At 35.2% G+C, this 16,124-nt stretch overlaps 1 protein-coding gene across 1 annotated transcript in view; it reads right to left on the minus strand.

The window, feature by feature from the left end:
- The window catches only part of LOC149786021 (E3 ubiquitin-protein ligase rnf213-alpha-like), a 559,813-nt gene that overhangs the window by 253,516 nt on the left and 290,173 nt on the right, over positions 1-16,124 (minus strand). Inside the window, exon 38 of the mRNA XM_089978097.1 lies at positions 1,039-1,162. Within this exon, the coding sequence (XP_089834223.1) occupies positions 1,039-1,162 (124 nt within the window). The remainder of the gene's footprint in view (positions 1-1,038; positions 1,163-16,124) is intronic.

Genomic DNA, 16,124 nt, shown 5'->3' on the forward strand with positions numbered 1-16,124 from the left:
TTGGTAATGGCTGCCAGGCCAGGATGCTTATCAAATTTGATCAAATTCTGTTAAGCAGTCCTGGAAAAGTCATTTCAAGGTTTTCTATTTTTAGTGATGGCAGCCATATTTGATGTGGACTGGCAAACTTTGTACAAATGTGAAAGGTCTATATGCCAAGATGCTCAATGACAGTTTGGCTGAAATTGGTCAAGCATTTTTGAGAAGAGCAATTACCAATGAATACTGGATGCTGGAGAAGCAAAAGCTTAAGCTGTTTTATTGCACTTCACATAGGTGAGAAGATACCAAACTGCATTTAAGTAGCCACATCTGGTGGAACAACTAAATAGGAAAACACAGTTAAAGCTATGTTAAAAATCCAAATCACACACACATACACACACACATTTTCAAAGATAACATGGCTCTGAAATCATCAACCATCCCATGTCATTACCATTACTGAAGTTTAATATGACTCAAGACAGTCCAAAACAACAAAATTCTACAGCAATCATGATTAAAATGATTTTTCTGAGATACAGATTATTTCTGATTTAAGATGTAGAAACATAACCCAAGTGGATATATTTGATGGTTGATTGGTATCCTGAGTATGAACTAAAAAGTCTTCATGAAAGGATACTTTCTGTTAAATTTGGTCAAATTATTTAAAAAAATTTTACAAGTGGTTAAAGGTTTTTGTATATTTAGTAATGGCAGCTATATTTGATGGCAGCTCAAGAATTATTTACATGAAACTGAATGCCATTGATGCCAGAATGCTGTATTAAACTTACTCAAAACTGAAAAACATTAAAAATAGTAATTGTTAAAGGATCCAAAAGAGATAATGGACAACAGTTCAGGGCAATACAAACTTATCTAGCCTGATGACCAGGTGGGCTAACATAGGTATTATTGATAGAAAGATTCATGTAGTGAAAATGAAAAGAAAAACAAGGGTATTGCTATCAAAATAGATGGAAACAGTGTCTAATTTCATGAACTTTTCACGTGCCAATGTGAGCCATAAAATACCTTTCTTGTGCAAGCTTCTGCATTCTGTTCTCCTAGTTTCTTGGAAACATGTAGGATGATGGATGAGCATGTGTCTGCATGGTAACCCATGAAAACCTCAGCAACTGATTGGGATGTCTTGCTACTTTCATTCTTATGACTGAAAACAGAAAAAGTTTCAATATCAGTCTTCTTGTGCATTTACATTTTTCCACAAAATGGTCATTATCAGAAAATATGATTTATAGCACATTCATGCTGGTCAATTTGTTTTAGTTCAACACTTTATGAAAAAGTTACATCCCTTTTTGTTTTCCAGCATAGTACATATATATAGAGGGGCCCCGAGTGGTCTAAAGTGCTCTTCGTTACGGATCACTGCCATCTCACCTCTGTCTGCGGCGGTTCGAGTCTAAGATTCGGCCAATGTGGGTATGTGAGAAAGCTTGCCAGTAGCTTCTCGAGGGTCGGTGGTTCTTCCTGGGGTTTTCCCCGAGTTCTTCCTCCACCATTAATACTGGCCGCCATGTATAGCCTATCGTGTGCTGAAAAATGGCGTTAAACCCCACAACAACAACAACAACAACATATATATAGATACCTTGAGGTAAAAATGTTGGTGACTTTTACAGAATTTCTCTCACTCTCAAGCTCTTATGCTTTGCACATAATTTCTCCTAAAAAACTGACTTTCCTTTGCTAAAAATAAATGTGTCAATTCGAGTGTTTTCTTTTATGATAAACAGACAAAAATATTTTCCAGAAATCAAAGTCACGTCACAATAAGCATGCATTACAAGAATTAAGTTAAAAGTTTATACCTCACTGACCACAGGCTAGATTACCACTCAGTTATGGAATTAAAAGCCCAGTGGTCAAACTTTCACTTGTTGGCTGCTGTATACCTTTTCACATGATGTCAAAATCAACTGTATTGGTAGTATGCTGCCACTGGCTTACTATTATCATTTTCTAGAGTTCAAATAAATTCCTTGAATCTCAAGAAAATATTATGTCTGTGTCTATGATGATAATTTATGTACTGAATTTGTCTCAGTTTGTCTTTCTGAAAACAGCAAATTTTAGAAACATCATACAGGAAGAAATGCCAGTTATCAATCATCTAACTGAAATGGACAGACAATTGTCTGCTGGTGATCTCACTGGGAAAGATCCACTGCATATTTCAAGTAGTTTTTAACTACAAAATTATTCCTTATATTTAAGCTTCTGAACTAAAAACACTTTATGTTTATATTCTTTCACTTTTTATGTTGGCTGTGAATAAACTCAATTAGCAGAGTGAATTTTTCATGTAAAAGTTAGATGAGAAAAGTATATCTCAAAAAGCGCTAGCTGCATTTTCTATTTAACAAGTCATAAAAAAACATGAACCATGTTCTAGAATCCCAATATAATTCAACAGTAATATTTTCTTTAGAATGAGACTTTTATGTTAACAGACCATTTCTTTGTCAGAGAATCAGAAATGATGCTGCTGACTAAAGCTTAACTGAAAGGTAATATTACGACTCTATGGTCTTTAACTAAGTAATAGAAAAGAACTAAAAGCAACAAGTTTTGTAAAATTCCAAAAATAATTTATTTCCCAAGAATACAAAGTGAAAATTTAAAAAGAACTTACAATATTGTGAACTAAATCCCAAATAGTCCAAAAAGTTCTATCACCAGTCCTAATGAATAAACTTCTAATTAAATTCCCATGGTGTTCGAAATAAAATCCAATGCTGAATATGTTGGTGAGCCTTTAGCAGCCTGTTGTGGGGAAGATGTGCCAGCAGTCTTTTGATGAATCACAATAATATAATCCAAGATGTTATTGTCTGAATTCACTATACATGTAATTCTAAGTTAATGTTTCTTACTAAAAATATTGTTAAAAAGCACTTTGTATTTCCAGAGAATAATAATCTGAATCAATAATTCCACCCAAATCTAAATCTGGACACAAACAATATAAATGATTCTACCACAAGATGTAAAAGCAGGAACAAATTTTTAGACAAAGATTATAAAGTCCTCTATTTGACCTAGGTCATAATTAGCATTTTCTGAAAATACTACGTCTAGTTAGTGGAATTTTCCATTCTAGAACATTACAAGTTATTTACATGATAAAATCTGTTACTAAAATTATAATAATGAATGTAGTAAACATCAGGTAGGATAAGTATTTTATGGGAGAATTCCAATAACCATGACCCAAACCCAAATAACTATCTTTACTTCAACTGATAATGATCCTAATATTTAACCCACCCTCAAAGTGAAATTTTGACTGCATATTATTTGTTTAGAAATAAAAACAACATCAGTGTCTTTAGTCAGAAGCAACATGAACTTGATTTGGACAATTACAAAATAAAATTAAACATAACACATAATTATGGAGAAAAAACATGCAAATAATACAAATTAACACTCTGGTGCCTGGGTCTAGTTTCAATGTTTCTGGTTTAAAGGGTTAACACCATTTTCAGCACTGATGACAGGCTATACATGGCAGTCATGAAGTATAAACAATAGAGGAAGAACCTGGGAAAACCCAGACAAGAACCAATGACCCATGGAATGCTACTTGCAAGTTTTCTCACTTTTTGCTTAATTTATATATTTTTCCTACTTTTTAAATCTCTCTATTCCCATATAAACAAAAGGTTTGAAAGCTAATCTCCTGAACTTATCAAACCCCAGACTTATTTGGGGACCTGATAACTTCATCATCTGACTTTATGGGAAATAATAGTTAATTAGGTTACACATTCTGGAAGAAGTATGTCAGCTTATCAGTCAATATTATTATTTTAAATGTCTCAGAGTGGAATAAAATAGTATTATTGGGTGAAATTTCTAAGTGCATGAATGAATAGTTTGACAGGAAATAAATTAGTCATTGAAGAATAATACTAACAATACTACTGCAGCAAATAATAATAATAATAATAATAATAATAATAATAATAATGAGCTTCCATGAGGCCTTCTACAATTACATTTGTACATATATATAATGCACAAGTTTTACAAGATGAGGTGTCTTTAGAATAACTAGATAACTGATCTACTGCTACAATAAAATATGCACAAGGATGAGTACATACAGGATTCATACAAATAATAGTAGCAAACACATGTAAAACATTATTGGTAACTACAAAATGTAACAATGTTTTACAGACAGTAGCAGTACTGCATTAAACAAAATCATACATATGATTGTTTCTGTAGACATTGACTAAGAAGCTTTTTGAAAGCTTGGCATGAGTCACATGACTTTGTATAAGGTGGTATGGAATTCCATAGTTTGGCTCCAGATAAAGCAAAACTCATCTTATAAAACTCTGAATTTGGTTTAGGTAAATATAACTTGTTGTTTGAGATAGATCTTAGTTCATACATATCTGTACATTTTCAACAAATTTAAAGTGTGATTTAAGATAATCAGGAACCAATCCATGTAAAGATTTATTGACTAGTAAACCCTTTTGAGACTGAGTTCCCTGCTGAAATGGAAGACACTTTTTAGGATTTTTAAAAAGATTTGTTGATAGTGTATCAAAATCAGCATCAAGAATAGCTCTAGCTAACCTCTTTTTTCTGTTGAAATTTCATTAATCTTTCCTGATTTTCTGTACTACTATTACTCTGACAGAACAACAACATTCTAGGTGTGGCATGATATATGTATTGTAGAATATCTTTCTCTGTTCTTGAGGGAGATAAGATTTTATTATGTTCAAGAGATAAAGCAGTAAGTCAACTTTTTAATCACCTTATCAACTTGCATTTTCCAGCACAAGATATTGTCTATCATGATGCCAAGTACTTTTTCATTTTCAGACTGTTTTATATCCATTCCTTTAATCATTACTTTGAAATCATATTTCTCAGCTTTTACTCTTGCTTGACTACCTTTGAACATAGCTTTTGATTTGGTTGCATGATCTTCACACCACTGTGCTCATATCAGTTATTTATTTTTACTAAATCTTTAATTTAGTGCTAATCTCATGGCCCATTGATCCAATGTTATACAATGTTGTGTCATCTGTAACAAGGTGGTGGATAGCTCAATGTGATATGGTAAATCATTGATGTACAGCAGAAAGAGTAATTGTCCAAGTACTCATCTTTGTGGAACACTAGACTTTATCAGTTTATTATCTGAAAATCTATTTATCACAGAAGCTTGCTGTTGTCTCCCTTCAAGACAGGTTTGGAACTAAGTTAAGCTTTCATTGTTAACTTGATATATATATATAGAGCTTTTCCAGCAGGATTTTGTGATTTACAAGGTCAAAAGCCTTTGTATGGCCAAGAAACACTGTGCCTACAAGGTTACCTTTGATCTACTGCTGTTAACTAATCATCCACCATTCTGGTAGGTGTAGTCTGGCATGAATGTCCTTCAAGGAAGGCTGATTGTCATGAATGTAGCAAATTAATTGATTCCAGGTAGTTTCTACATTCATTACAAACATGTTTTTCTCATGTCTTTGAAAGTGAAGATAAAACTGATATAAGTCTATAGTTATTCATATCAGAAAGATTTTCCATTTTATGTATTGGAGTGATTTTTGCCAGTTTTAGCCTGTTTGGAAAAATACCTGTGGAAATACATATACTGAATATATACATAAGTGAAGGTGCAATCAATTGAGATGAAGGTTTTAGGAATTTAGTACTCATAATATCTAGACCTGTAGCTGTTCTGACATCAAGTTGGTCTCATTCATTTAAAATGAATTCAAGACTTATTTTAGGTATTTGGAAGCATTCTTCTTTGCCAGGTTTGCAGGAAATATGCTCATGTAATTCATCACTGGAAAATCTTTTATGAGCTGTGAGATTCACAAGTTTATCGTTTATATTCACAAAATAATCACTAAGTGCATTTGCAATTTCAAGACGTTCTTGCTGAATATCACCATTTTCATGACCAATACATACAAATTTCAGGTTATTGACAGATTTTCCCTTCAAGTCATTGAAGGTTTTTTTAAAAAGAGTGTTCTGTTCTTTTCTGTAATTTTATCTGATATTTTAGTGGAACAGTAAGTTCTTTCCTTGCAATTTGAATCAATGACTTGACTCTATTTCTCTATAATCTGTAATTGTCAGTATCTTTTAACTTATGAAATCTTTCCCTTGTCTTAATAGCATTCAGTATATCACCTGTAATCCAATTTGGTTAATTTTGTTGCTTGAGTCAATTGAAATTAATAGGTGCATGAGTGTTCAGGGTGTCAGTAAACATTATCTATCCAGATATCAAGAGCATCTGATGGGTCATCAAAAGATTCAATTACTGAACAAGGGATATCTTTCATTTCTTTAAGGAATATTTGTGAACTGAATCTTTTCATTATTTGATACCCGATATATTTGTGATGATAATAAAGTTTGCTTTTTTGACTTAATATTTGTGCACAGCTTATAGGATAATGATCACTTATAGAATATTGGAGAACATCAGCTTCTGTTGTCAGCATTTTTAGTACAGATGTCATCAGTTAGTGTTTCAGATACCTCTATTACTCAAGTGTCAGAAAATTTCTAAAATTAGGTATAGCAATGTTTTCTTTCTTGTCACAGTCTGTTATAGATCCTCTCAATATTTTGATATTAAATTTCACAATATATTGGTTACCTCATTCATTTTTGGTAAACAATTTCAGGCAAGAGCCATTAGAATTTCAAGATTTCTGTCTGACACAAATACACACACACAAACAAACACACTCTTGTATTTGGTGGATATTGAGGACTCGCACATGGAACCGTGTACTAAGGACATTTGTTCTGGCGATGTTAGAGTGAAAAGAAATACAGTTTAAGGCAGCAAATTAATAGAGAACTGTGATGTATCAAGGAGGAAACTGTATTATCAATTCTAAGGAATATAAAATTTAGCAATGCAAGCAAGGATGCACATGTTTGCACAAATATTCTGTATACTCCATGCAAACTAAGGATGCACACTATTTGACACAATCACAGAGACCATGGACATTGGTGAATTATAACCAACAAGGACATGTTTGCATATGTAGTCCAGTCTTGACAATCAATATGACTGCTCAGGTGGCCTAGTGGTTAGAGCATCTGCCTCGGATGCGGGAGGTAGCAGGTTCAAACCAAGGCCGAGTCACAAAAAAGACATAAAAATGGTACTAACAACTGCTTCACTAGGCACTCAGCATTAAAAGGTTAGTGTTTGGACTAGTCAGCCTGGTGTCAGAATAATGTGACTGTGTAGGACATCATGCTACATGTCTGCAGCATGATGCCCCAGTGCTAGACATCACTATAAACTGCCACACTGCAGACATCATAGCGATATGACTGAAATATTGCTAAAGCTACGTTAAAAATCAAATCCAAATCACATACTAGTATTAAGTAACTGTAACCTCCATAAAGGTTTCATCTACATCTGTTCTTTAGGGCAATTACATTATTATTTGAATATATATCTTACTGTTATTGACTGACTGATTAATTTACTGACTGACTTAGTGTCCTGCAATTAGACTTTAGTATGACATAACACACATGGGACTAATCCACCGCTTTGGAGATCATATCGTAATAAATTTGGAGTATGCGCATTTGGTTATAGCGCCCCGTTTTAAGGAATTCTTAGATTTATGTGATTACTTGTTCAATTATTGGAACTCTGTGCAATGAAAATATTCCTTAGCCCAAAATAATTAGCCAGTTAGTAGAAGCAAACATCATGGAGTGAAGTGTTAGTGAGTTTCCATGATGCCATGGTTGACTTTTAGTGAATTCAGGTCAAAACCACATGAGTGTCCCTGGAGTAATATAGTCCCTATTAAAACCAAATGGTGTACATTGATGATGTGACTGCAGTGGCAGTATTTATGGTGGGAGACCAGTAAATTACAGAGAGGAATAAACAAGGGACTTGGCAGATACTGTTTATGTTGCCATGGTGGCAAATGTGATGCAGTTGTACTGGCGAAATGTGCCTTGAAACCATGAATTGACTGGTCTAAGGTGGCGCAGTATAAATAGTTCCCTGTGTTAGGGGATAGTTGTATAGTTTCTACGGCATGAACTGCTGATGGTATGGAAAGTTGATGAAGAGAAACCATGCAGATGTGCAGTTGATAGATATTTGGAAAGTTTTGAGATCTGTGGTCTTGCATTGATTAGCGAAACATTTATGTATAGAATGTACACATTGGTCTTTCTAATTTACAACTAAAGTTGTATAGAAGTCTTTGGAAATTTGGGGTAAACTTATGACTTTTAGTGGAACTGCACTAGGGTTTGACACCGCTCGGTCAAGCAAATACCCCTGGCTTGTAATAATACTATTTGGCTGGATTTGAGCATTTATGGATGGCAGGAAACTCGCAATGACTATTTGTTTTTTGACAAAATCAAGTAATATCTTCGTTGCATAACACGCATACAAATCTCTCTCTCTCTCATGCAGATGTAATGTTGAAAATAAGAATGAATGTTTGTGTTACCCATATTGTGTATTTCATGGACACTTTGCATTTTTCAAGTCACTTTGGCTGAATAAACCAATGATGCATACAACATTATTTCTTTTGTAATCTGTATAGTGTTTTATCTCAACCTCAACACAAAGAATAACGACAGACTACAAACATCAATAACAACAACAACAACTTATTGATGTTAACCAAACTGAAACCTCCTAGATAGCTATAAAGTTCAGTAATTGCTGAAGTGAAGAACAGAGTTCTATGAGAGTACATGATAGTATAGCGTTAGTGGATGGGGATAATTTCTAATACCTTTTTACAAACAGTTTCTCCTGTTTTATTGTTTTGGAGCCATGAATGAACAAGAATATACTTTAATGGTACAACACTCTCTTGGTTCATCTTCCAAATCACTTAGTTTATACATTTACTAATTCAAGGTACCACATTAAGGTGTTTTGTATTCATTTGCTGATTGGAAGTTTCAAACAGGTTTTTTTTTCCATGTCACCTTCTGTATAAAACATAGTGAAAAAAGACTTGATGAGTAAGAATATTAGTCTGATGCAGCTCTAAATAAATGTTCTTTTAAGTTATAAATACAAGTTGGTACAGTAGAACATCCTGAGCATTTTGGCTATTGTTAAAAACCTCTTTAAATTTGGGAAAACGATACAGATTGATGCCTTGTTTTTACATTTTGTGTGTTGTTTTAATAAGATTTCATTTACAACAGAACTATCAGTACAAACATAATTCATGATATGTTAAGCAAAGTCATCAAATCACCAACTGAAGCAAGTATATACATTTTAAAGAACACTGAATGCATTCAACAGTTTATAATTGCTTGCACGTGTAGTCACAGGTCTTAAGAGCACGATAATGAAAACATATTCCTGTAATTAAATGTTTAATTTTAGGACTGATGATCTTGATGATAAATGTTTGACCTCTGTATAACATATTTACCTTCTATATATTTACTTAAGTTCTGTGCATGTAACTTCCTAATTCGGTTAGTGATAATTTGATCTCTGACCTTAATGGGATTTTTCACTTGATTCACATCTATTCTCTGCTGTTTGAATACTAAGTAGGCAAATGATGAAACTGGGGCAGATATAGCTCATTTAATAATTATAATATAAATCTTGCACATCAAGGATGTCTTTTCAATATCTTTACATGTTAAAATCGCGCTGCAAACAGGATATTTAAACTTTACAGATGGGTCAATAATTAGGAAATTTCAGAACAATTCTACAATGAATTCATGTGTATTTCCAACAGCATTTTGATGTACCTCCTTCGTACACATCGTAGATTTATTTGCCTGTATTGGATGTATATGGTATGAATATATCATGAGTTTCCCAACACTATTGTCTAGCATGCATGAAATATTAATAAAAAATACCAGGGACTGTTATATGCAACAGCTTATCTTGTTATAGTTTAGCTAAGTAGTTGTTATCTGATGCTTAGATCTAAGGGAGATAATATGTTTTTGCAATGTGTAATTTGATAATGAAGATCTCTCTACAAATTTTTCCACTGGGCAATCCAGGGTATGGTTTTGGGTGTGTGTATTGCCAGCTTTGGAAGAAAGATACACGCCAAAATCATGAACAAGGACCAAGAGTGTAATGTGATGTGATGTGATTTTGATTTTTAACGTAGCTTTAACAATTTTTCAGTCATATCGCTATGATGTCTGCAATGTGGCAGTTTATAGTGATGTCTATCACTGGGGCATCATGCCGCAGACATGTAGCATGATGTCCCACCCAGTCACATTATCCTGACACCAGGCCGACCAGTCCTAACACTAACCTCTTAATGCTGAAAGCCGAGCGAGGCAGCTGTTAGTACCATTTTTCAAGTCTCTGGTATGACTCGGCCGGGGATCGAACCCACGACCTCCCACATCCGAGGCGGACACTCTAACCACTAGGCCACCAGAGCAGTCACCAAGAGTGTAAACAGGGGCGTTCCTACAAATCATGATTTTACATTATTCTAGGCTAAAATCGTTGGGAGAAGCAAGATTTTACCATTTTTCCAACCGAGGACATCCTTGCTTAGAGGTGTGTCCTTGGTATGTTGGTGTGTAATATCATGAATGTCCTCTGTCTACACCAAATACACACACACACATATATATATATATGGTGTTTTATTTAGAGAAGAACATGTATCAATATTAAGATTTTTAACAAATTAATGATCATTATAAGTAATTGAGGTCTAACAAGAGATAATTTTCTAATTATCAGTTATCCCATTAATATATAGAGGATCCCAAACAGGTACTGATTTAATACTAAATTTATGAAACAATTTGAATAATATCCAGATTTTGCAAGCCTTTGCTCCCAAAAGCTGGAAATTGTTTAGCAAGTTTCATAAATTGACTGGTGGTGTTTATCTGTGTCCAATAATACTAGGTCAGTGTACAGACCTGGCTTTCAGTGCTTGTTGAATTTTTGGCCATGTCAGGCACTGTTGCTCATGCTTACTCTTTACCAGTACACTCAGAAGATATTCTGATTTATCTTGACACATACTGTCACACCATGCTGCAGCTGCAGTACTCCACAATTAAGCTGTACCTTGCAGGAATTAGATTTCATTACCTTCAGGCTGGTCACAGAAACCCTTTTCAAGAGTCCAATAGGCTATAGTGTATACTTCATGGGATACAAAGGATCAATATTCCAAATAGTAAGTCCAGATTTCCTATTACATACAGGATGGTGGTGCAGTTGTCTGCTATTTTACATGAGGGAGTTTTTCACTGGCTGTGGACACATTGCTGCAGTGCATGTGTCTGGTGGAATTTTTTTGATTCTTGTGATGTGAATTCAGGGTTTGATCACTGCAGAACATTTCCTCATGCAACTACCAGATCCAAGATGTGACATTTCCAATGGACAAATCTCTGTTTATACTCATTTTGTCATTAAGGGCCCCGAGTGGCCGAGTGGTCTAAAGCGCTTTCCATCACGGATCACTGCCATGTCACCTCTGTCTGTGTGGGTTCGAGTCTCAGGCTCGGTCAATGTGGATATGTGAGAAAGCTTGCCGGTAGCTTCTAGTGGGTCAGTGGTTCTTTCCGGGTTCTTCCTCCACCATTAATACTGGCTGCCATGTATAGCCTATCTTGTGCTGAAAAATAGCGTTAAACCCTACAACAACAACAACAACATTTTGTCATTTTCAAAAATGGACCTTCATGCCAGTGTCGACACTTCATTCTTTCAGAACTCATGGTCTGTATCCTGTATGGAGCAGTATTTGATTCAGCAGACTTCTTTCTGCTCAGGAACAGTTGTGTACATAAAGTGCCAGGTGCTTTGGACACCATTCCTTCGAAATGGATTGTCACATTCAAACTGGTATCCTCTTGGGGGCTCTCATTTGATATATTTTAAAGTCAAATACAATTTGGCCTTTTTCCACTAATCAGTTATTCATATGCTATAGTACGAATGTAAAGGTCATGCCCATTTAATACATTTCTTGAGCAGTTTAAAACAGTTAAAAATGAGAATACTTTCTTCATGCTGGAACATCAGCCCAGCTCTATTCCACAAATCTGGGCTCAACCCAGAATACATTCTGATGTGAGAATCAGCCGTGCATAGATTTAGTTGAGATGGGATCAGCCCAGATTACATTAATATGCTTGGATCAGCCAAGAACATTATCTTCTTAAGCTGGGATCAGCCCACAATACACTTGAATGCTGAGATATACCCAGAACAGTCTACTTAAGCTGGGATCAGCCTAGCACAGTCTACAGAAGCTGGGATCAGCCCAGAATACACTTTAATGCTGGGATCAGCCTAGCACCAATTATACTTGAGTTGGGATTAGCCCAGAATACACTATAATGCTGGGATAAGAATTAGCACAGATTTACTTGAAGATGGGATCATCCCATCAGAATACACTATTATGCTGAGATCAGCTTAGCACATAGCATACCTTAAGCTGGGATCAGCCCAGAATACACTTGAATGCTGGCATCAGTCTAGCATCAATTTTGCTTGAGCTGGGATCAGCCTAGCACTGATTCTACTCAAGCTGGGATCAGCCTAGCACCAATTCTACTTAAGCTGGGATCAGCCCAGAATACACTGTAATGCTGGGATCAGCCTAGCATCGATTGGGAATCAGTCTTGAACATTCAGATTCTAGCCCAAGAGTAGCCCCCAAAGAGAGAGCCAAATATTTTAAATATTTTAATTAAGTATTGATGTTATTTTTAGTTAAGATGTTGATGTTGTAGAAAATTGGTAATAATGAATTGTTTGAGAGAAAGGAAGAGAGTGAGTGAGAGAGAGAATTAATGCAATGTGTACCCTCTATTTTCTTACAATGCATGTATTAAATCTTTCCTCTTACAATTTGGTATATTTAGTTGTACATAAAATGATAATTTATTAAAGCTTAGTTTATGCACAACTTGATGATCATGAGTTATTTTAGGTACAAAATGTCAGTTTTGTAATGGGCTTTGATAATGACCATTACAGGAGGTAATGGTGGTGTGGTAAGCGGATGTAATGTCAAATTATAAGGCTTAGTCATTGGCTACCACTTGGATAGGGGTGTTGTACATGTACCCTGAAACTGAGAGGCTGACGGAATTATGCAAAAGTATGTGCTGCCTTCATGGGGCTTGATGGAGGATCATGTTGTGTAGGCATGATCAGAACTTCTCCTATAGGATGGCATTGGCATCTGAATTAAAAGAGCCAACCAATGTAGATAATCTTTTGTAACATTGCATGATGATGTAGACTGCCGTGTGATCAGTCACTTCTCTGTCTTTTCAAAGGTACAGACAATGGATTTAGAGTATCTGCATCAAATCATTCTTATGGATTTGTGCTGGCCCCCCACCCCACCCCACTCACCAACTACTGATGCCTACATGGTGGGCTGTACCCTTAGGCTGTTCATGACTTGCTTCACATATCTACTGTGTAAATATGCTGCGGTTAGATAAGGTTCTGTCAGTTGGGGGACAAGTTTATGTCCACATTCTTCTGTGAATAGAGGTGAGATTATATACTTCTGTAAGTGAACATTTATACACTTTTGTATAGAGAATGGATTCTATGCTATAGATATACCGCCCCCTTTCCCCCACTCCCTGAACACACCAGATATCAAACAAGCTTTAGTTCAGATCTTGCTGTTGTTCTTGTCTTGCATTTTTATGCCATTTTGTATATGATGTCGTTATTCACGACATAACAAACCCCTTTTGGGGTAAACTGGCCATATTCAAGCATTAAGACCATTTTTATTCAATCTGCTTTTGTGAGCCAAATCAAAAAATATTCACTGAAAACAAACAATTTCACAAGGTGGGGTTAAAACGTTTTCTCACAATTGCAGCTAATCAGTAAAGAGAATACTGCACAACAATTTATGGGCTTATTTGTACCAATCAGAACCACATAAAGTGATATGGTAATGTGTGGCAATATAAAAAATATGAAACTGCACATACTATAGGAAAAATATAACAACTATGTGCTAAATAAGTCTATAACCATTAACCATTTTTATTTGTAAATTCTAAATACTGGAGAAACATCAACATGATTTAAAACAATCGAAGTCAGAAATTAAATTATGCACAGATTTTCATATATCAATCTTTTGCAAGTCATAAAATCTGTCACTATCACACAGCAATGTTTAATACCCCACAAGTCCTCATCTTGGAGGTTTTAAAACTGTCACCATACCCCATGTTTGAATGTACTAACTATGATGCTGTTGTGATTGCTTGAATTAGTCCTTGTTCCATAAGCAGCTGTGACAAACATTTATCATGATATAATTACTATTATTTTATACTGAATTCTAACACAACCTGAATATTTTGAAAAACAATAATACCACTCACAATATTGAAGGATGAGTGTAACCCGGTTGCACCAACTTGAACAGATAATAGCTTTGTGATTGGGATGTAATCACTTAACATCGGGGGGAAATACAACAATCATCACAACACTATCAATTGAATCCTGCAAACGATTCTCTCTTGCTGGTTTAATAGAAAATGACCCCATTCACCCCTGGAAATATGGATTAACTCTAAAGACAAACAATATACACGACCACTACATCAACTTTGGCAACACAATGGCAATTCATGACATGTACATTAGCCTGGTTTATGGACTGTAGCATCTATCACGGCTAGCAACAATCCATTTTTAAATATTCCTTTTATGTTTGTTTTTGATCAGAACGCTCATTACTAATCAAGTGGTCATTGTAACAATTGATTACATATATGTCAGTGGTGTCTGTCTGTTCTCGATTCATTGATAGGGATGCCAGGTCCTATGATAAGGCTGGGAAGCAGGCTAAGTGCAGGAATAATTAGTCTGGTCCCCTGCTTTTTATGCTCCCTGCATTGCTCACCTCTATGCGAATAGCGGAGAATAACGCAGACAGCATATGAAGCAGGGAACCAGACTAGGAATATACTTTAGTCTCGTTTACCACAGAAACTATAAAACACTATAAGCATAGCTATAAAAAAATCTGACATCAGTAGCCAGCCTATTTTGTAAAAAAAAATTATAATTTAGAACAGTAAGAGCGGTCGTTTTTGTAGGGATTAAATAAAGGTTGTTGAAATTTATCCTCATTTCTGTGATGCAGTCATTCATAGCAGTGTCGAGATGTATATTTTGCCAAGACATCACAGTCACTGATTGCGTTCAGCAAGTGCTTGCTCATAACAGAGCATTATATAATAAAATCGATCCGTTTATTATGACTGTGGTTGGAAATGACAGGTGGTCACTCATAGCAGAGGTCATTCATAGCAATTTTTACTGTATTTTCATATCATTAATACTGATAGTAAGTTGAAGTCACTCATTTATTTAATGAATGTCACCAATTTTTATTGAAGACATTTATGTTGGTCAAGCAATGAATCACGATGAAATTGTCATAAATGAATCGCATATAAATTACATTAATGTTATGAATTAATGTAGAAATCATTATGAATAAGTCAGTACCTAGGTAAACTTAAAAGTTTATTCATAGGTGGCTTGCTAGCATGGTCATCATGGTACCAGAATGAGGCCTGTGTAAACCTGGAAAGTCTCGCTGTTGCACTATACCATATAGAACTGGACAAGCAAGAGATATTATTCAGTCCTGTGCGGACAGGTATTTGTTGTCTGTGTGGGCTGACATAATCCAATACTCCAGTTTTGTGTGGACATATATTTATTCCCTGTGCAGGCGTTGATGTCTATCATGTGTGGGATGATATATTCTAGTCCTGTGTGGACATGAAACTGTTCCCTGCATGGGTGCACTTATCTATACTGTGTGGGCTTGCATAGTTTAGTCTTATCTGGAACAGCATTGTTCCCTGTATGAGAACATATATCTGTCCTGTGTAGACAACCATTACAAAATTGACAGAAGACATATTAATTCCCAGTGTACCTAGAGGACTAGAATTTGGAGCAAGATTAACTGATATAAACCTAAAACTCTTAACATATTTTCTTTTGAATTTAGTCTGAATTGTTTGTTGTAGTCTGATGTAAT

This window comes from Sinohyriopsis cumingii, chromosome 12 (assembly GCF_028554795.1).
Source record: "Sinohyriopsis cumingii isolate HCF-2022 chromosome 12, ASM2855479v2, whole genome shotgun sequence".
NCBI classification, from domain to species: domain Eukaryota; kingdom Metazoa; phylum Mollusca; class Bivalvia; order Unionida; family Unionidae; genus Sinohyriopsis; species Sinohyriopsis cumingii.